General features: G+C 43.3%; 1 protein-coding gene across 3 annotated transcripts; it reads right to left on the reverse strand.

Annotated features, from left to right (window-relative positions):
• Nucleotides 1–319: 319 nt before the first annotated feature.
• INSIG2 (insulin induced gene 2) lies at nt 320–19,572 on the reverse strand. 3 transcript variants are annotated; one of them, XM_081922090.1, is made up of 7 exons: nt 19,417–19,556; nt 10,141–10,234; nt 9,878–9,988; nt 6,108–6,232; nt 5,304–5,470; nt 4,342–4,441; nt 320–3,709 (listed from the first exon to the last, which is right to left on the reverse strand). In XM_081922090.1, the coding sequence occupies exons 4-7, from the start codon at nt 6,204–6,206 to the stop codon at nt 3,668–3,670; spliced, it is 408 nt and encodes a 135-aa protein (XP_081778216.1). In that variant the 5' UTR covers nt 6,207–6,232; nt 9,878–9,988; nt 10,141–10,234; nt 19,417–19,556; the 3' UTR covers nt 320–3,667. The 3 variants fall into 3 exon arrangements, with proteins under 3 accessions (XP_081778216.1, XP_081778215.1, XP_081778217.1); XM_081922089.1 differs by having other exon boundaries at nt 9,878–10,234; nt 19,417–19,572; XM_081922091.1 differs by lacking the exon at nt 10,141–10,234.
• Nucleotides 19,573–20,117: the final 545 nt, after the last annotated feature.

Below are 20,117 nucleotides of genomic sequence, written 5' to 3' on the forward strand. Positions count from 1 at the left end.
AATTGTCCTGATACTCATCATTCTTCCCTTTTCAATGTACCTTTTTGTTAAGTTAGTTTTGTTTCTTCACTTAATTATCTCACCTCCACTGCCCTCACCATAGTTGGAAGGGTTTGGATCTTAAAAGGGCCCATCGTGCTGCAATCATCTTGACTCATGGCAATTTCTGATTTATGTGTATTAACGGGCTTGTTTCCTTGTAGCATTTCCACGGGTGTTCCATAACCATTAAGGCGCTCCAACAGCCAGCATTCTAATTTGATCTTTGAAACAGGATAATTATCAATTATTGCTTCTTGAAAAATGAAAAAGAAACTGGTTCAACGAGGCTGTAATTATATTTAATACATGTTTTGCTTTTAACAGCAATTTGAAGTAAACATCGTCAACCTTTACAATTCAAAACTAGTGAAGAGTTTATAGTGCTTATAAAGTTGTATCTAAAATATATCTTAGTCATCCTCTACAGAACATTTTGAAGACAGTCTAATATTATAATTACACATTATACAGTAGCTGCTTCTTCCCACCACTGTAATTAAGGCATTCCCATTACAAACCTCTCCTCCCAAAATTCTAGTACTGGCTAGTAGGTACATAAAAATCAACACATGTTTTGTTAAACGAAAAGCTACTCATCAACAGAAAAGCAGTAGTCCACAAGAATGACTTTGGGGTGACTTTGCATCACTGGCTTAAAGACATGGAAGAGTCACTGAACTTATTCCAAGTGGCATTTTCAAACTGACCATGTATTATCTATCACTGGCTGACAAACAGTGCAAGGCCTTGTATACAAGGATGCCTGGTGAGTAGTTACGATATACAAAAGGTTTTATTCTCCATGTTCATGTTAATATACAAAGGATGAGATAAATATATGAAGATGTATGTAAGATTTAACACCACATTGGAAATTTTTCAGCAAGGTGGATGAAAACCGGTTTTTCTCCCTTGTTACAGCTGGGTGAAAAGAACACGTGGCACAAAAGCAAGAAAGATTTGTAAGTGGCAAATCTGTTAAGTCCTCCAAAGTTTGCAGAGTCCGTTACAGAATACAGTGGTATTCATAACATTCGATTAACATAGCCATGAACAGCCATCTTTTTTAGCTATTGCATGCCATATTGTCAACTGAGGTACCACACAATTGCTCTTCGTGCCTTCATAATTCTTTTCACATTTCGTGTCAACTAGATTTAAAAGCAACAACTGTGGGAACAAGAGACCTGCTATCCTCCCAAGACCATCTACTCCCAACAAGAGTTGCCCTAGACTATACATGTGAAACAGAAGGTGATCTCCTTGATAACTACTAGCTCTCTGCTGATATGCTCCAAGCTCACCTGTCTGTGGGAAGGCCCTGGAGAATACAAGCAATGACTAGAAACTTCTAAGTAAGAGATCTCTTGTACAGTTCACGTAAAAAGCTCCACACATCTTACTGGTCTGTTGCCTAATTTAATCTATTGTTTTCCAAGGGCCAAACTGCCAGATTTAAGCCTTCAAAATATACTCATGCCACAATTTTAACAAACACTTTAAATAGTTGGGTTGACCCATAAATATTAATCAGCAGGATCACGGATGCACTTGCAAGTTATGCTGGAATACTAAGCTCTCTGTTGACTTAATTTTAAAATATCTCCACAATCCCAAGTGACATTTGTACCATTCAAGGAAATGCTTCAAAATTAAATCATATAAATATACACTAAGTGTTTGCATTTCAGTGTGGGGAAGGGCATATAAGGAGATACACTAAGGCGTAAGTGCTTTCTCCGTAACATTAAGTCCATAGGACGACACAGGAAACATTTCAGTGCAGCGGTGGGAAGCTACAACACCAAGTGGGAAGTCTCAGCTACTGATATTTTGCATATTATTTGCTTTTGCGCTTTTTCTTTTCTTTAAGTCTTATTGATTGCACATTTTCCTTCCGACATCTTTTTGTCCCAAGCTTTCATTGCATATTCTTCATATATTAGCATGCAAGCCTTAAAAACGCTGCTTAGTTTGTCTGTTCCACAATTTTTTTAATGAACACAACAATATACATTATTAAAGAAAAATAAAACATTTTGTCTAAACACATCAGTTCTTTGGACCAAGCCCTTTCGAGTCACTGTAACACATTTTCTAAAAAAAACCTTTTACAGAATATTTCTTTTAAAAAGAAAATGTTCTTTAAAAGAATATAAGCAGCTCTCTAAAGCTAAATGAATGACAATAGAAGGAATGAAACTGGTCAAGTTTAGAACAGATTCAACTTATGCTTTTTACTTAGAATCAACAACTTTAGGGCTTCATTACAAGTAAGGCATTTCTCCCTCCTGCCACACCCCAACCTCAATGGACACCTCTAATAAGAGTGTGTCAAGGTCACATCATACTCTGGCCTTCTTCGAGTCTGTTTAACCAAGCACAATCTAATGCAGGGATGGGAAACCTCTGGCCTGCCAGATGTTGTTGGACTACAAATTCCATCATCCCTGACCACTGTCTATGCTAGCTGGGGCTGATGGAAGCTGGAGTCCAACAACACCTGAAGGGTAAGGGGCTCCCAATCCCTGAACTACTGGGATCCTTTCACGTTTGCTGTAGCATACAATTATCCACTCATCCATTCTTTTCAATGGGGCACGCATAGGAGAAGTTCACAGCAGATTGTGTCTTCTATCATCAGAATGCATGTGAGAATCCACACTTATGCATATAGTGCAAGTGAAACTTCCAACAAGTAAACAGAGGCTGATCTCACTGAATTTAAAGAAGTTCTGGTTTTCCTATTTCCACAGCAGATCTATCATCCACAGATGACTTATTTTCAGGTGGTCTCAGTAGCATCACTCCATGTCAGCCATGTCTGCACTCGCAGCAGTGTTTACTGCTAGTGTTGCATGAAGGGTCCTACAACAGAATGCACCTATTTACAAAGGAACATGGCAGGCACAGACAACATGACTGCAGCAGAAGCCTCACCTGTACGTATGCAGAATGGTCCAGGTTGGTTTTACATCCAATATACAATCAACCCATGACACAGAACAAGTTGGTTGTGTATAACTGTACCTGACATACAACTAACCTGTTGATTTTTTGGGTGGGGTGGGGTAGGGACAAGTGAAGTCACAGCCTTGAATTATATTTGTGATTTACTGTCCTCAATGCCTTTTCAGGCCACCTTTACATCACTCTGGCATGAATAATAAAATAGAAACACTCTAATAACATTTAATCCCCCAAGTTGTCAAGGGGAAGGTAAAAAAAGGAATGCAACTGAGAGAGAGAGAGAGAGTTTGGTTTGGCACAGGAACATAATGCAAATGAGAGGATGGTATATGGCAAGACTAGCTTACTTTATAAAGTAAAGGCTTCTATCTAAAAACCAACAACTTGTCCAGCATGTTGCATTCCAGCAGAATTTCACACTGATCAGATACCAAGATGCTGGGATTTTCAAGTGAATTACAGATGTAGCAATCACAGATTGCAGTAAAAAGTGTCTTTTGCAGGTGGAACAGGCCAAGGGGGACAGCGAGTGAGAGCAGAAGAAGACACAAGAGAGGGCAACGACTGTTTTGAAAACACTATAAAGTACTCCTTGGTGCCAGTTCTTCCAGGTCTGTCATTCATCCTCCTTGAGAAAGGTATGCTTTGCTCTTTTTCAGTCCTGATGAGACTTTTCTGCAATAACCTTGCATTCATACTACAAAATAAAAACACATAAATTAAGTGGCAAGTGTCTCCATCACACACACACACACACACACACACACACACACACACACACAATAAAGGATGCACTGTAGAAATTGAGAACAAGAGATGCAAATGAGTGGAGCTCAGCATGGTAAATTTTCTGGGAGCCCAGCTTTCCGCCTTATTCCTACAATCTGCAGGTTGAATCCAACGTTGTGTTGAACGGACTTCCACTTACACAGCAAGACTTCATGATGCTGTCATGTGCTCTGCAGCTTTCCCACCCCCTACCAAACTTCTCTAGGTCTCCCAGCCATCCAGAGCAGGTTTAGAGGGCATGTTGTGGGGTAGGTTTACAGGGGTAGCTGAGAAGGTGAAGTCCCATTATGCAAGTGGGAGTTCTGCTCATGCACAAACAACATCAGGTACATCCTGGGTTTTATCCTACAAGGCACTGTGAACTGAATAGTGAGTGTAGTTAAGTGGCAGGGTTGGAAAGCACAAGTACTGCTGTATGTTGAGCTTCCTGAACAGAAGCACAGTTATCTGGATGTGGCCAGCAAAGGATGGCTCACACATCTAAAGGTAGACAAAATTAAGTATGCTGCAAATAATCCCAGCACTGACAGACTAACTTACCATTGCCAGCTGCCTGCCAATGTTCCCCATAGTTATTCCACCAGCAAAAAATATACAGGGTAACCAGGAACGCACATAAAGGAAGTCAGGAGATGTGTATCTAGAGAGAGATAAAGAGTCATGGTTAGGCATGAAAGAATGCACAAAGAAACAGGAAACCTCCGACACTCTGACGCTGTCGCCTGGGCTCAAGACTGCACTGGTACAAGTAACAGCTTGTACTAATGCATCCGACACAGTCCCGTTTCTGAAAAACGAGGCACAGCCTGCTCACTGTGCATTGAAGCTTTGCAAAAAGACCCATAAGCAGCACTGTGCTGCAGTGGCTGGGACACCAGCCCTTGCCCAGCAGAGCTGATGGCAGATCTTCCATTGGAATCAGCATGGCACCTTAGACCCAGCCCACAATGTCAGAATCGGGCACTGGAAGTCAAGCAAAAGCTTGAAGCCAGGCCCCTGACCCCATGCTGCACCTCCATGTAACGCCAGGCTTCCTTCCCTAGTTCCAAGTTTGAGATTGGAAAGGTAGCAATAGGGTTGTTGTTTTGGCCCTAGGTGCTATGGCTAAGCTGCTCATAGGTCATTGGCAATGCAGCTGCCAAAACACCCCAAAGCTTTTCCCTTGGCCTTGTAAGCTGGGAAGAGGGCAGACATCTGCTGCAAGGTTGGGAACCCAAGTGTGGGGTCCTGCTTGTGGTCCTGCTGCTTGAACACCTCTCCCCTATTTCTTCTTTTAAAACAGAGCAGGCAGGTGTAGAAGCACACAGTCCCAAAGCCGAAAGGACAGGCCCATGCAAATCCCTGCACCTCTGGTGCAATCTTGCACACCATCCATTCTGATGGGATTGATGCACGCTGGGCAAGGAGTCGGAATAGTTTTTAGTATTTCATCGGCACCAACCCCTGATACCTCTTCTAATATCCTAGCATTACAATCGCCATACTGAAGAGAAAACACTTACTGATAAACTCCATTGTAGACGAGAAGCTGAGTCACCAATGTGGCAAGAAATGCAATTCCTATTCCCAGGCCGAAGCCACTTCGAGATCGATCAAACGTCCACCACAGCCCAATTGAAAGTGCAGCAAGTGTGAGGGACAACTGGATGTTGTTGGCAAAATCCACTTTCTGTGAGCGTCGTTAAGGAACAGTTTCGGAAGATCAGCGGAACACTGACTAATTGTTTTGGGATTTTGCCTCAAAGGGATTGCCAGTAAGCATAACACAACTCTGATTTTCCTGACACTGAACAGCTTTCCGAAAATTAGCTCTAACTGGAACGTCCCTAGCTGACCATTTGCAGCACTCTTAGGACTAGACCAAAGGCATGATGTTTCAAATGCTTGTTTAGTAGGTATGCAAATACTCATGAGTGCGTGTTGGCTTGCAAAAGTGCCTTCCTTGGGATAGCCACCTTGCTTAAAAGTTTACATGCACCCTGTCATTAGTGTGAACTCTTGTGCCACGAGAATGTTATTTCTTAATACTTTATTGCTTCTTGCTGCTGTTTTATGGCCAAGCTTTCTTCAGCCACACTGGATTTTTTATTGTGTTTATTAAGTTATTTTAAACATGTAGCTTGAAACTGTTGTAAATCACCGTGAGTTAACAATGGAAGGGCAACTAGTAAATTCACTGCCACGTCGGGGAGTACACCAGGCGTGCAATCCCAGTGAAGTGAGCGGGGCAGCTGTTGTTTAGCTCTTGGCCTCCTAGAAAAAAGTTTGGATGCGGCTGCCAACTTCATTACCATAGAGAAGGATACAGCACTGGCATGATTTATACCAACAAAGACTGCTACACACCGCATCACACTGGACCATTCCCTCTTAAATTTGTGTGGCTCTCCCAGGTGTCGATCCATGCAGGGGTACAATAACCCAATCACAGCTGTAAATGACAACAACAAAAGGCGAAAGGAACAATTATGACTTCTGCCAAATTTGCCATTCGCTGACGCTCCCTAAATTGGCTGATATCATACTGGTAACCATTCATTACATTACTAGTTAATTTTACGAAACGACATATTTTTTTATAACTTCCCGCAGATGAAAACACGCTAGCAAACAAATTTCTGCCACTGCCCTTGCCTTCAGCCTTGTTGAATGCCCTCCAGATGCTTTGGACTAGAACTTCCATTAGCCCCAGGCAATGTGGGAAACCAATGTGCTGGTTTTGACCTGTGAAGCCTCATGCAGCTCACTCTCAAAGACCACCTGTCCCCACATGAACCAAGTCAAGACTGTGTTCATCACCTGAGGCCCTTCTCCATGTGCACCCACTGAGAGAGGTGCAGAGGGTGGAAACAAAAAAATTCCTTCCAGTAGCACCTTAAAGACCAACTAAGTTAGTTCTTGGTATGAGCTTTCGTGTGCATGCACACTTCTTCAGATACACTGAAACAGAAGTCACCAGACCCTTCTATATAGTGAGAAGGTGGGGAGGGTATTACTCAGAAGGGTGGTGGGAATGGGTGATTGGCAGATAGCTGTGATGAGCCTGTTGACGACTCTTAACGACTGCAATAGGTCTTACAGGAAAAAGCAAGGGGTGAGAAGGTGAAAAATGGCTTTGTCATGTATAATGAGATAAGAATCCAATGTCTTTGTTCAGACCAGGTCTCTCCATGGTTTTAAGTTTGGTAATAAGTTGCAATTCAGCAGCTTCTCTTTCCATTCCCACCACCCTTCTGAGTAATACCCCTGCCCACCTTCTCACTATATAGAAGGGTCTGGTAACTTCTGTTTCAGTGTATCTGAAGAAGTGTGCATGCACACGAAAGCTCATACCAAGAACTAACTTAGTTGGTCTTTAAGGTGCTACTGGAAGGAATTTTTTTGTTTTGACTATGGCAGACCAACACGGCTACCTATCTGTAACTGGAAGGGTGGAAACATGAAAGCAAGCCTTTTGACTGACAGCATCCTACTTGTGAAACTCTCCCCCAGAAGGCATGCCTGGCACCACCACTATGTATTTTCAGGCACCAGACAAAAACATCTCTTTGAACCCAGGCTTTAGCCCCTTAATTTGGAGAGTATCAGCTATCTGTGGCCTCTTTTAGTGGGGTGGGGTGTTTGAGACCTATATAGGGATGTGTTTTTAGGTTCTCATTCTGTTTGGGTTCCTAATACAGTGGTACCTTGGGTTACGAACTTAATTCGTTCCGGAAGTCCGTTCTTAACCCGAAACCATTCTTAACCTGGGGTGCGCTTTCGCTAATGGGGCCTCCCACTGCTGCCAGCGCGATTTCCGTTCTCATCCTGGGGCAAAGTTCGCAACCCGAGGTACTATTTCTGGGTTAGTGGAGTTTGTAACCCAAAGAGTTTGTAACCTGAAGTGTTTGTGACCCGAGGTACCACTGTACCCGGTTTTAATGTTTGTACCATTTTTGCAAGTTGCTTCGAGTCACCTTTGTGGGGAAAGTGGCTAATGAAAGCAAACAACAACAGTGCGGGATGCTGGGAGCTGTACTCTAAACCTCCAGAGGGACCAGGGTGGAGAAGGATGGCAAAAGACAATCAAGCCAAGCAAATGCTTGTGTCTAGAATTGCCAATCTAGGTGTAAAATAAAAATGAAGCAAATGGTACGGTAAAATACTCAAGGATTTCAGGTGGGCAAAAAATAAATAAATAAAAAGGAAAGATGACAGGCAGGCAGTTTAGAGATAAAACGAGTCTCTAACTGTGACCAAAATATTCCAAGCGCGCACACACATGCCCCCGAGAAAAGAAAACCAACACATTCAGACAATTTACACAGACAATTCCTTTCAAATCTGAATCCTCTGTAAAATCTGTGGTGTATTAATTCCATGAAAAGGTACAAAAGGAAAGTAATTAGATAATGCAAGATACGTAGCCTTGAAGATTATCTTCAGCAGCAACAACAAAAACCTGTTTCCTAGACAATAGATCGGTTTATTGACCTGTATCAGAATCTGACAAGCAGCACCTCAGGAAAATATTGGCATATTATGGGAGGTTTACTTACAATAGAACCTTCCCCTAGTGCTGCCCCCTGACTCCACTGCCAAGAGGCTTCCGCTGATAAAAAGATCTTATGCAGCAACGGAATTCATTAAAGTATTGGCTGAATCAGTGGTAGGGAGACTGGAAAGATATGTACCCTACCCTGCCACAGAATCTAGATGCCATTGTACTACAGAAGCCTTACCCAACCTGGGGTTCTCCAGATGTTTTGGGCTATAACTCTCATCAGCCCCCACCAGCAGTCTGGCTTACAGAAATTCCGCTCAATCAAAAGAATTCAGCAGATCATGCTACTTACTTAAGATCAGCATTGCCTTGCAAAATTTAAAAACATTTCTACCATAAATCAGATTTTCAAAATAAATAAATTTGGACCACCAAATGGAAATTGAAATCAGATTTTTTTTATATAAAAAAATGAAGTTGGATCACTGAATGCAAACTGGCTGCCCATGACTGCTTTTTCTTTTCTAAACTGCAGCCAGAGGAGGGGAGGTGCAATCCTGACTGGGACTGTAGCTGAAGCAAAGTGTTGGCGTCCCCTCCGACCAGCCCTGGTCCAGATTAGCTAGGCCTCCCTCTCTGCCTAGGGCCAGTCATGTGGTTGATGCAGGGCCAGATTTAGGTTTGATGAGGCCTTCGGCTACTGAAGGTAATGGGGCCCTTTATATGCCCAGCTGCCCTTTGTCAACAACAAATTGTCACTGTTTTTGGTGTTGAATGTATGCTATATGGTAATTTATGGGCCCAATAGGTATCTAAAGCCATTTGCACATGTTGCCATGCAACCAGTCCATGCAGAATGTAGGCACCCTATATATAGAACTGAGCAAACCAGTGAGATTTGAGGGAGCAGGCTAGCAGGCAGGGCCCATTACTTACATCATAGGAACCTACACAACACAAAACACTGTTGCTGTATGCAGGTTTTATTTTTTGTTTTTTATCTTATATTTTGGAAACGTACATCCAGTCCCCCCCCCTTTAAATTTCTCTGGGGGCCCCAAGAGAGTAGGGCCCTAAGCTATAGCTTGTTTAGCTTATATGTAAATGCGGCCCTGGGATGCCATGCCCAGATTGGGTCATGAGAAGCAATGACGAATGGAGAATGCCTGGCACGCTTTCCTCTGCCAGAATCTAAGACATCCCAGCAAGCTAATCCCTACTAGCAGCAAGAGGGGGAGCTGTAACTGGGTTGCACAGTTGCATGAATCCAGCATCTGCATATCCTCCGATGCGCACGCATGAGTTCTCAGCACATTAGGTTCCTATGTCAGGGCTACATGATGCACCTCCCACATCTGTGACTCTCTGTCCACCTCATTCTTCATGGCTGAGCAGAGGTGACAAGGAAGTGCATAGATACAAAAGGTGCACCCAGACCTCACGTTCCTCTTTACGACCCTTGCCTGGTTCATGTCCACAGGTGTCTTGGAGGAAAGGAGGAGGCAATGCCAAATGGTGCTTCTGCGGACTGAATCAAGCCCATGATGTCTCCCCTAATAAGGTTTCTCTCCGGCCGCATTTGTTCCGACATACCTGATGCTGTTCCACAGCAAAGCGGTACCCACCAAGCCGAAGAGAAGACGCTGGTGATCACATCTGGTGGGAACAAGGTGACGTTTCTCTGAATTTGTAGCAAGTTTAATACTAGAGCAAGAAAGACACCAATTAAAAAGAGGACTATCCCGCGGATCATCAAGTTCAGGCTGTGGCTGGTCACCGAGGAAATGTACGGACCGCACTTCTTTGGGATGGATGGCTGCGTATCATCGTCATCTGCCATGGCCGCCTGTACTTACAGCAAAATGCAACGCATATGTTGGGAGAGAAGGGAGGATGACCAAGAAGCTTGAAGCAATACTATTTTTCTTAATTCAGGGTATACTCCAAATCCTGTGCAAAACAAAACAAACAAACAATATAATTATGGAACGCACTCATATATAATCTTTGAAGAAGGCTGCTGCAGCATGGCATTAACTCACGAGGACTTCTACTAGCCAGTTTCTGCAGCTTTCAATCCTTGTGCACCTTTGGAGAGCTACTGTACAGGGAATAAGTGGCCGGTGGATTCAACCCATTCCAAAGATGCTTCTGAGTAGAAAACAAGCACAGCCGCTCTTGGTGCTTGTCTCAGCTGTCCACTAAAATACAGAGGAATCAGGTTCTGCAATGAATGCACACTAATGTGTGTGAGCAAGAAAGGCTTTTTTGTCACTATTCACAGTGGGGAGGAGTGGGTTAAAAGAGCACTTTGGCAATGTGGCTACTCACATGGGAATAAGTCCATAGGTGCCCACTGCTCAACTGAAAATATAGGTTCTGCTAAAAAAAATAATAAGTTGCTGATATAAAGATAAATGTAGCATCACCTTAAAACACGCATAAGGAGGTTCTTTTCTATATGAAAAAATCAACACCCAGATAATCAGCGTAATTGGCAAGAATTCCCAGCTTTCATTTATTTTAGTACTATAAAATTCTACTCCTCATTTGTGAATAAAAGCTTTAAATCCTGGGGTCATATGCATCCAGATTTTATTCAGAGTAGACCTATTGACACCCATGGACCTAACTTACCCATGCTCATTTATTTCAATGGGTCTACTCTATGTAAGACTTGGTTGAGTAACACCCATAACCACCATCTGAATAGAAAGTTGCAGAAAACAAAATGGAAATGAAATGATTTTTACTAAACTTTCTGGTTCATCATCACTGCTTCAGGAATTATTTACCGTATTTTTCGCTCTATAAGACGCACCAGACCACAAGACACACCTAGTTTTTGGAGGAGGAAAACAAGAAAAAAAATATTCTGAATCTCAGAAGCCAGAACAGCAAGAGGGATCGCTGCACAGTGAAAGCAGCAATCCCTCTTGCTGTTCTGGCTTCTGGGATAGCTGCGCAGCCTGCATTTGCTCCATAAGACGCACTTACTTTTTAGGAGGGAAAAAGTGAGCCTTATAGAGCAAAAAATACGGTAATCTTGACAAAACTGATACTAGGACTTTTGGTCTCTATTGCTGAAAGATTCAAGGCCCATCTCCCCAAAAGCTGAGAACTGAACATGGAATATCATAGGCAGCCAAACATTCATGGGGTAGTGGTGAATCACCGAAGTAGCATAGCCTGTTTTCTTTTCTTTTGTTTTCCTTTTAGCCAAAGCCTGGCACACATCATGTTACCACAAACTTAAACATACCAAGTCGATGTGGCAACCTCCCAAAGAGGTGATTCCACAAATTGCTGTGATAGTAAGTGATTAGCGATTGCATAATAAACTGCAGAGCCTAGCTTTAAGTTGAACTTATCAGGAATAGAATCAGAGTAGCTGCACAGATAGCATAATGGCTAGGGTGTTGCTTTGATGGGGAAAGAAGACGCAGCAGTGTGACTCCTTAGAGGTCAATGGAATTATCCTTGTGTGCCTGACGACTGAATGATGACAACTTCAGTAATTGACTTGGTTAGATCAATATGCAAACAAAAGAATGGAAACACACCCATTATTAGGTAGTACCGGAGGTAGGAAGAAAGTATTGGTAGGCAGGGCCTGGTGTACTTTACTACAAGATTCAGACCTGAATAGCTCAGCTGGTTAAAGCATGGTGCTGATACAGTGGTACCTCAGGTTAAGTACTTAATTCGTTCCGGAGGTCCGTTCTTAACCTGAAACTGTTCTTAACCTGAAGCACCACTTTAGTTAATGGGGCCTCCCGCTGCTGCCGTGCCGCCGGAGCACGATGTCAGTTCTCATCCTGAAGCAAAGTTCTTAACCTGAAGCACTATTTCTGGGTTAGCGGAGTCTGTAACCTGAAGCATATGTAACCCGAGGTACCACTGTAGTTACATGGTTGCAGGTTCAATCCCCGTATGGGACAGCTGCATATTACTGCATTGCTGGGGATGGACTAGGTGATCGTCAGGGTCCATTCCAACTCTGAAATTCCATGGTTCTGTGATTTCTAGAAGAGGTGCTTTTCATAGAATTGTAGAGTTAGAAGTGGACCTCCAGGGCCATCTAGTCCAACCCCTGGAATGAAGGAATCTTTCGCCCAGTGTGGGGCTCAAGCCCCTTACCCTGAGATTAGGAATCTCAGGCTCTACCATCTGAGCCATTTCTGGTGTTGCTGTGTGCCTCTCCTCTCCCCACAAAAACATCATTCAGTAAAGGGACCTTTAAAGGTGTTCTCAATTTCTGAAACAGGTTTTATTAAGACACAAAGTGCTACAGTCAGGTGAGCTCAAGGGGTGCTTGCACAACAGTTCTTCACACACTTAGCCCCGCGCCAGAAGAGCAGAACATGCAGAGAAAATGACTAAGGTACGCTTTGAAATCAGTAACCTGGCTGGGCAAACTTGCGTAACTCCAAAGCTGGTCCTCTGTGTGGTAGAAGAGAAAAAGGGAGCCTTTCAGCGAGTGTGCATGTATACCTGAAGCATTTCATAGGAATAGGAGAGCTGTCTTCCCAGATCAGACTAAAGAGATATCAATTCAAACATCCTATTTCCGACAGGAGCCAGGTAGGTGCTGACAAGCAGGACAGGAAACGAAACAGTCAACCCAACCCTTTGGTGCTCAGAATTATTATGTTATTATTGCTTATTTCATCTATGAGTCGCTTCCCACGAGGCATCCCAAAGTGATTCACAGCATAATAAAAACTTATATAAAATGGCTACATAGATAAAAACCAAATGAACACATATATTTTAAAACAACAGCAGCACGTGGAAGTTTTAAATCTGATACAGAGGTAAAGATCTCTATTTTGAAGGCTTGCTGAAACAGGAATGTCTTTAGCACTCACTGAATGACAACAGGGGAGTTGCCTCTCTGATATGTAGCAGACATAGATATGTTCCAAAGGGGAGATGCTACCACCCTAATTCTGGCCCAGTTCTGAAATGAGCCTCTTTGATAGAGTGGTACCTGCAAGATGCCCTCCATGGAAGGGCACAGTGATCAGTTGGTTACGTAGGGGATGACTCAATGTTTAAGTTATCCTTGTTTAGATAGCATCGTTCAGAAAACAGAACTCGCTGTGCAGGTGGTGTCTTTAGCTCCATTGTGAGGTGTGCTGCATGTACAGGCAGACCTTTCAAGTTTTTGCAGAGTTTCCAAGCTTAACTCCATTCAATGGTTTGCTTTGCTCGGAGAAGCAGAAGTCACCCACAGAAGCTTCAGCCAAGCCACACAATCAACTCTTACTCTGAACTCACAACCTAAGCCTTCAAAAAGCATTTCTTCTTGTGCCCTTTTCTACATCTTGCCCCCAGTGTCTTAGCCATCTGCCCTCCCTCAAGGCTTTTCATCCAACTCACCACAAACTCTTCAAAATCCAAAATATTGCCACCAAAAGCTGGACCACTGAAAGCATGGGTGCTGTGTTGACAATTGATGCATTCTTTCAGAACCTGCACACTAGTTGTGGGCAAAGATCCACCACCACCTATTGCTTCCCACCTGCGTATCTGGTGCAAAGGGATCCCAAAGCATTCCATATAATAATAATAATAATAATAATAATAATAATAATAATAATAATATTTTATTTATATCCTGCCCTTCCCAGTTCAGAAAACTGGGCTCAGGGTGGCTAACAACAAATTGAAAACACTTAATTGATGCAACAAAAAACAGCATAAAATACAGTATAAAACGTGAATGACAGTAAATTCAGAACTCAAAAATTAATTTAGGGGGGGAAATCCATCCAATAAACATTAGATGATCACTAGGACTAGCTGGCTAAATTAGTCCTATTTGGGCCAGCGAGGAGACCAGGGGAGAATTAGCTGTGGGATCCCAGAACAGGTAATCTTCATAAAAAGGGGATGGGGAGGGAAGGAAGGGGAATAGATCAGGCTGAGTTCAAATTGAAAGCCAGGCGCCGTCTTACAGGCCCTGCAGAAGGAAGTTAAATCCTGCAGGGCCCTGGTCTCATGGGAGAGAGCATTCCACCAAGTTGGAGCCATCACTGAGAAGTCCCTGGCCCTGGTGGAGGATAATCTGACTTCCTTAGGGCCCGGGACCTCTAAACTATGATTATTCATGGACCTTAAGGTCCTCTGCGGGGCATACCAGGAAAGGCGGTCCCATAAATATGAGGGCTGTACAGAACCTTGCTAGACTACCTTTGTGGAAGGGGGTTGAAAAGTGATTGCAACTTCCTTATTTTTTATTTTTTACTATTCTCAGTTGGCAATTTGTTGGGTGCAGAAGTGCAGGCCAGCAGCAGTAGTCCACACCTGCAGGCAGTTCTGTGTGCTCCGAGAATCTGCTGAATAAGAGGTGGCGTAGAAGAAACACACAGTCTCTTGCTGCTACATCTCCACTTGCTTAAGAATAAGCGCTATCAAAAGAGGCAAACGGTTGGCAGCTTCAGAATGTGCAAAACAACGCTTCTGGGGGAGGGTTTTCCCCTCCCTTTAACGTTCCAGGTGACTAAGCTGTCAGTCAAAATACTTGTTATACACGAATGTGAGACCGGATCCATGTAGAACAAGATATTTGATTGACAGGTTGGAAAAAGAGGTGTCTGAAAAAGGAATTCTGCCAGTCTGATCCAGAGGGTGTGTAGGAGAGCTGGTGAGGAGTGTGGAATTTTCTTGAGTACAGTACTTGATGTAGAAGGCATAGAAGTATGCCTTAGTTATGTGATCATATGGGTGGTTTTTGCTTTGTTTTGAAGGCTGATTTCCCCACTTCCAACTCTGCAATTTATGCAGCCTAAGCTTTCCTTTGGTCCAGAATGACCTTGTCATAACATTCTTTGCTCTGGTGACCATCAGATCTCACTTTTGGTTAATTGCCATCTCTGTGCAGACTTCCTACAGTAGTTCCCTATCATTTGCAGTTCTCTTCACAGTTCAACAGTCAAGTTGCCTACTGATCTAGGCAACTGCAGGTACATTACAGTGTTTTGCTACAAAGCAGGAAATAGAGTTTTCAGACTCTACTATTGGGTTTTGGAAGGTCCTCTAATGTTTGAAACCTGCGTCCAGAACCTTGTTCTGGGTTTGTAGTCAAGACATCAAGCACAGTTCTAAGACCAAATAAAAAAAAAATCCTTCCAGTAGCACCTTAGAGACCAACTATGTTTGTTATTGGTATGAGCTTTCATGTGCATGTACACTTCTTGTATCTAAAGAAGTGTGCATGCACACGAAAGCTCATACCAATAACAAACGTAGTTGGTCTTTAAGGTGCTACTCGAAGGAATTTTTTCATTTTGTTTTGACTACGGCAGACCAACACAGCTACCTACCTGTAACTAGTTCTGGGACCATGCGTCAATGACATAAATCAGTGGGCAATGCCTTGGTCTGACGGCACTGTCCCCAATATAGATAGAAAAAGACCACAAAACAGCTATAAAATACAAAGTTTTTTTAAAAGATCCAAGGGCAGCTACATCAGTCCACCCAAAAAATTAAAACACCAAATCAGTTAAAACTAATTCAAATATGTTTTCAAGGCAGCTTGCAGGCCAGAGGCCTGTATAAATAAAAATGTTTTTGCCTGCTCCTCCTAAACTGAAAGCTAAGCCAAGTGTTCATTCCCCACCAACAATTTTTTGCAAATCCCCTAAAGCAGACATGACAAGGCTGTCAGTCATTTTTCACTTCTTTTACATATAAAATGGAACGGTCTTACATTTGACGGGGGATAGGGGACACAATAATGTATTTACAACAGTTCAAGAGATTTCTATGTGAAGACTAGTGTCCAGACAAGACCTTTTGTGGCTATATGTGGGGTCCTGTTTTCTGTGATGCCCACCTCCTTACCAACTCTCAACTTGCCACTGTGCTAGGTATAATCACCCTCACATAAGAGCTATCTTCTGATCTGGTCCTCTCCATAATGCCAGCAAGAGGTATTCTTCTATTTTGTGTGAGTAGCCTACATGCCAGGGCCCTATATAAAAGCAGGCCATCAGATAACGGAATGTGATGCAGAGGAAGAGCTCTCATCACAGAGAATGGCTGGCTAAGCAGCAGCACATACGGCACCATGAAAGTGCAACTAGTAAAGGGTGCAGAGCAAGGAGGGAAAAGAGGGCTTGGGTGCACTTGCAGAGATCCTCTCCACATGCATATGGAAGGTTTTATGGACCAGGGAAGGGCAAATTTGTCTATGTCCTGCCTATTTCATTCACAAACTCATTCCTGCTTTAAAATGCTATTTGCTTTTAAACAATCTGCCAAACGTATTTGTATTAACTTAACATATTTTATCTCACTGTGTGCATTTCTAAACATGTTTTATCCTAAAATAACTCAATTGGTTTGTTGTTGCTGAGCCAAGAACTACAACACAAAATTTGGAGAAATACAAACTCCAAAGGATAATTAGTCCAAGCTGCAAGGAAATATAGACCAGGCTAGTTCACACTGGAATTCACAGAAACTGAATTGTAGCTGCACCCCGAGATACCTTTAATTTATAAATCACTTTCTCAAAAATGAGACTAAAGGCAACTCAACTATTAACTATTACAATACTTAACTATATTAACCCTTCTTGAGCAATGCACTAGTATCGCACAAATTTATGGTTGAGTAGCACATAAAGCAAGGTAAGAAAAGATCTCCTGCATTGAAGCAACTCTTGCAAAGCTCCCTTGCGAAGGCATTGCACCATCAGTGGCCTTGAAAAACGAAGGCATTTTCAAAATAAATACTCAGTCTGGAATGCAGAATACTATAGTACATGTTTACAAATTATTCCTTGGCACAAAACTGGAAGCAAGAAGAATTACCAATGAAAGAAGAATGGAGGATGAAATTGATGGGACTATGCAGAATTAGATAAACTAACAGGAAGGATTTGAAACCTGCAGGACCAGAGATTCTCAGAAGACTGGAGTAAATTTATGGATTATTTGAAAAGTAATTGTGATGAACAGATTACGCTAGTAGGTTTGCAAGAAGTTTTGTAAGGTGAATTATTTGAAACATTGCAAAAAAGATAATGAGGAGAATTATTAGTTAAAGATAATTAAAGGTAATATGAAATTAAGAAATGCATAATAAGGGATAAGAACGGAAAATCATCAGAGGTCTTGACGGAAGTCCAAAAAATATTGTATAAGGTGTGAAGTTCTCTTGTATGAATGTTAATTAAAATGATAAAAACTAATAAAAAATACATTAAAAAACCCAAACTATTCCAAATTATTCTGAAACGATGGGGAGCAAATATCCTAAATGACAATATATCTATATAGCAGATTTCCTATTGATTTTAAATGAAATGATTTTAAATTGCATTCTGTATGAACAACACACAAACCTCCTTTGTACAGTACCACAATAACTAGACTCACAAATATGAGTCCGCTTATTTTTGTTTGGCTTGTTATTTCAACCATTATTTGTGGCTGCCATGCCAGGAAGCACTATGCAGGGTGTTTTCTCTTCCTGGTGAGGTTTCCTAGGGCCTTTGGGAAGGAGCCTAGTGACTATCTTGTTCTCAGTGTACATTACAGGGGCACTGCAAGCAGATTTAGTGGATCCCATTTATAGAGCCATTGACCACATAATAGCAGATTCAAAACAAATGCACAGATCGACTTGCATGGACAGCTATCTGTAGGTAAACACTTCAATGAAATTGCCGTTACCATGCTTCTACAACCTCTCAAGAAAGTTGGTGATGGTACAACTCAGTTTGGTGAGTTCCAGAGAGGACACATAGCCATGTGGTAGCTTACCTCACCTAGTAAGGCATGGTTGGAACGCAAGAGACATAGTGATGGACAAACAGAAAGTGCCTAACACTGCGGGCCAACCCAGAGACAGGAACAATCTACATACACGCAGGAAGGACTTGAAGATGTTTCTACTGCCGCTGGTGTTGCAGATTGACGTTGCTTTTAAATCCCTCAAGTTAATAAAAAAACCAACCAACTCTCCCCCACCTCACTTTATTCTTAGATGGAATTGATAAGAACTTGATATAAACCTTGTACATAATTATATATCTTCAAGATCCTTGAAGAAATGACACTAGAATAAGTGTGTGTGTTTGGGCGGGGGGTGAAGATACCTTTTCAAAAAGCAGAAAATTTGTTGCATCAAAAAACCAGAAAACAAAGAAAGCGCCTGAATACTAAAACCCACACTACATCCACTCCCTGTTTTGCCTTCTGTGACGTAGTCAGTGACCTGATGAAGTGTATTGTCCTAAAGGGATGACGTCTACTGCAGGATGCAATCTGGTGGACATTGTGTTGTGGTTAGCTGGGAGCACTGAGCTAGGACCAGGTTCAAACCTCCTCTCAGGCATGGACTTCCCTGGGTGGGGACGGGATGAAATTTGGGCAGGCAGAGGAAGATTGGCAAAACGACATAATTTCGCCTTGCGCTTCCTTTTATGCGCAACGGTGGGATATAAATACAAACAGCAGGCAAGAAGAAACCTTCATTCCTGGCTTTGATGTAGACAAGCTACTTCCTGAACCGGATGGTCTTTGAACCAGCCAATTTGGGCTGTCCCAAGTTCAGGTTTGGCTGGTTAGAGGAAGAGGTGTCGGGGGGTGTGTGTGTCTGGAAAAAGGACAGATTCCCTGAGCCTTGTCTTGGTTCTCGACCTGGCGATTCAGCTGCTTGCAGGGGGTTGGACTAGATGACCCTTGGGGTCCCCCCTCCCAACCCTACAACTCTCTCTGCGAAAACATGTGTCGTTCTCTCCGGCTTGACAGGAGGGCAAGGAGCAGCAAGCACCCTTTACAAAAGTAGCGCTGTCTAGACGGGGGTGGCATGAGAATCACCCCTAAGGCTGACTGTCGGTCTGTCTGTCTGTCTCCCTCTGACTGGCAGGCGTCAGGAGCCACTCAACTCCGTCACCATAAACCAGGAGAGGCAGGAGGGGCGCGGGGAAGGCAGCTGCCTATTAGGTATAGATAGACATATAGATATATGGGAGCCCCCCGCCCCCTCTGCTGCCGCTGCTGCATCCCCTCCGAAGCGCCCTCCCCGCTGGCCGGCTGCAGCCCCGCCGCGGCCGAGTCCCGCTCCCTCTCCGCCCGCCCCGCCGCAGGCACGCCGAGCTCTCTACTCACTCTGCCTCCGCCATCTTCTCCCTCCCCTGCCTGCTTGCTAGTCTCCGCCTCCCGCGTCTTCTCTAACCCGGCAGCGGGCTCGCCTTGCCGACGACGACGACGACACCTGACTCGGGGCAAAGCCGCTTCCGCCGAGCCGCGGAGGCTGCAGGGAAGTCCGGGGCCCGAGAGGCCGCCGGGACCGGGAGACCGGGCAGCGGGGTGGTGGTGGGTGCTGCCGGCTGCCTCCCAGACCGACGACGAGAAGTGGGGGGGTGGGCGCCTCACAATATGCAAGGATTGAGCTTTGTGCGCTTCCTAATAAATTTGGGTTGCGAGTTGGTTTGCTTGCTTGAGTGTGGAGAGAGAAGAAGTTCCAGTCAATTCTTCCATCATCATCATCATCATCATCATTATTATTATTAGACAGATATGCTTCAAACCAAGTAGGAAAGAGGGGTTGTTTCTGCGTTTGGGTCCTGTCGCATTTTCTGAGCCATGCCTACACTGCAAATTTAAATTGCTGCGCAGGGAAATAGCGGGTTAGATTTATAACTGGTCTTCTGTTTTCAGACTTAAGTGTTTGCTATTCTGTGTATATTTTTACCTGGATTTGGATGCAACAGAATACGCTCCTTTGCACATAGTGGTCTATCGTTGGACCATTAATTGTTTGCTAAAAGTAAAAGTTAGCAATGGTATCTATATTTAAAACATAGCTA

Source organism: Podarcis melisellensis (genome assembly GCF_964234715.1).
Source record: "Podarcis melisellensis genome assembly, chromosome: 1".
NCBI classification, from domain to species: Eukaryota; Metazoa; Chordata; class Lepidosauria; order Squamata; family Lacertidae; genus Podarcis; species Podarcis melisellensis.

Excerpts from the sequence above, each read along its gene's own strand:
- INSIG2 (XM_081922089.1), bottom strand. The coding sequence starts at position 10,124 with ATGGCAGATGACGATGATACGCAGCCATCCATCCCAAAGAAGTGCGGT. Across the intron at positions 6,233-9,877 it reads TTGCTGTGGAACAGCATCAG|CTGTGATTGGGTTATTGTAC; the intron begins GTATGTCGGAAC and ends TGTCATTTACAG. Across the intron at positions 4,442-5,303 it reads GTCTACAATGGAGTTTATCA|ATACACATCTCCTGACTTCC; the intron begins GTAAGTGTTTTC and ends ATCTCTCTCTAG.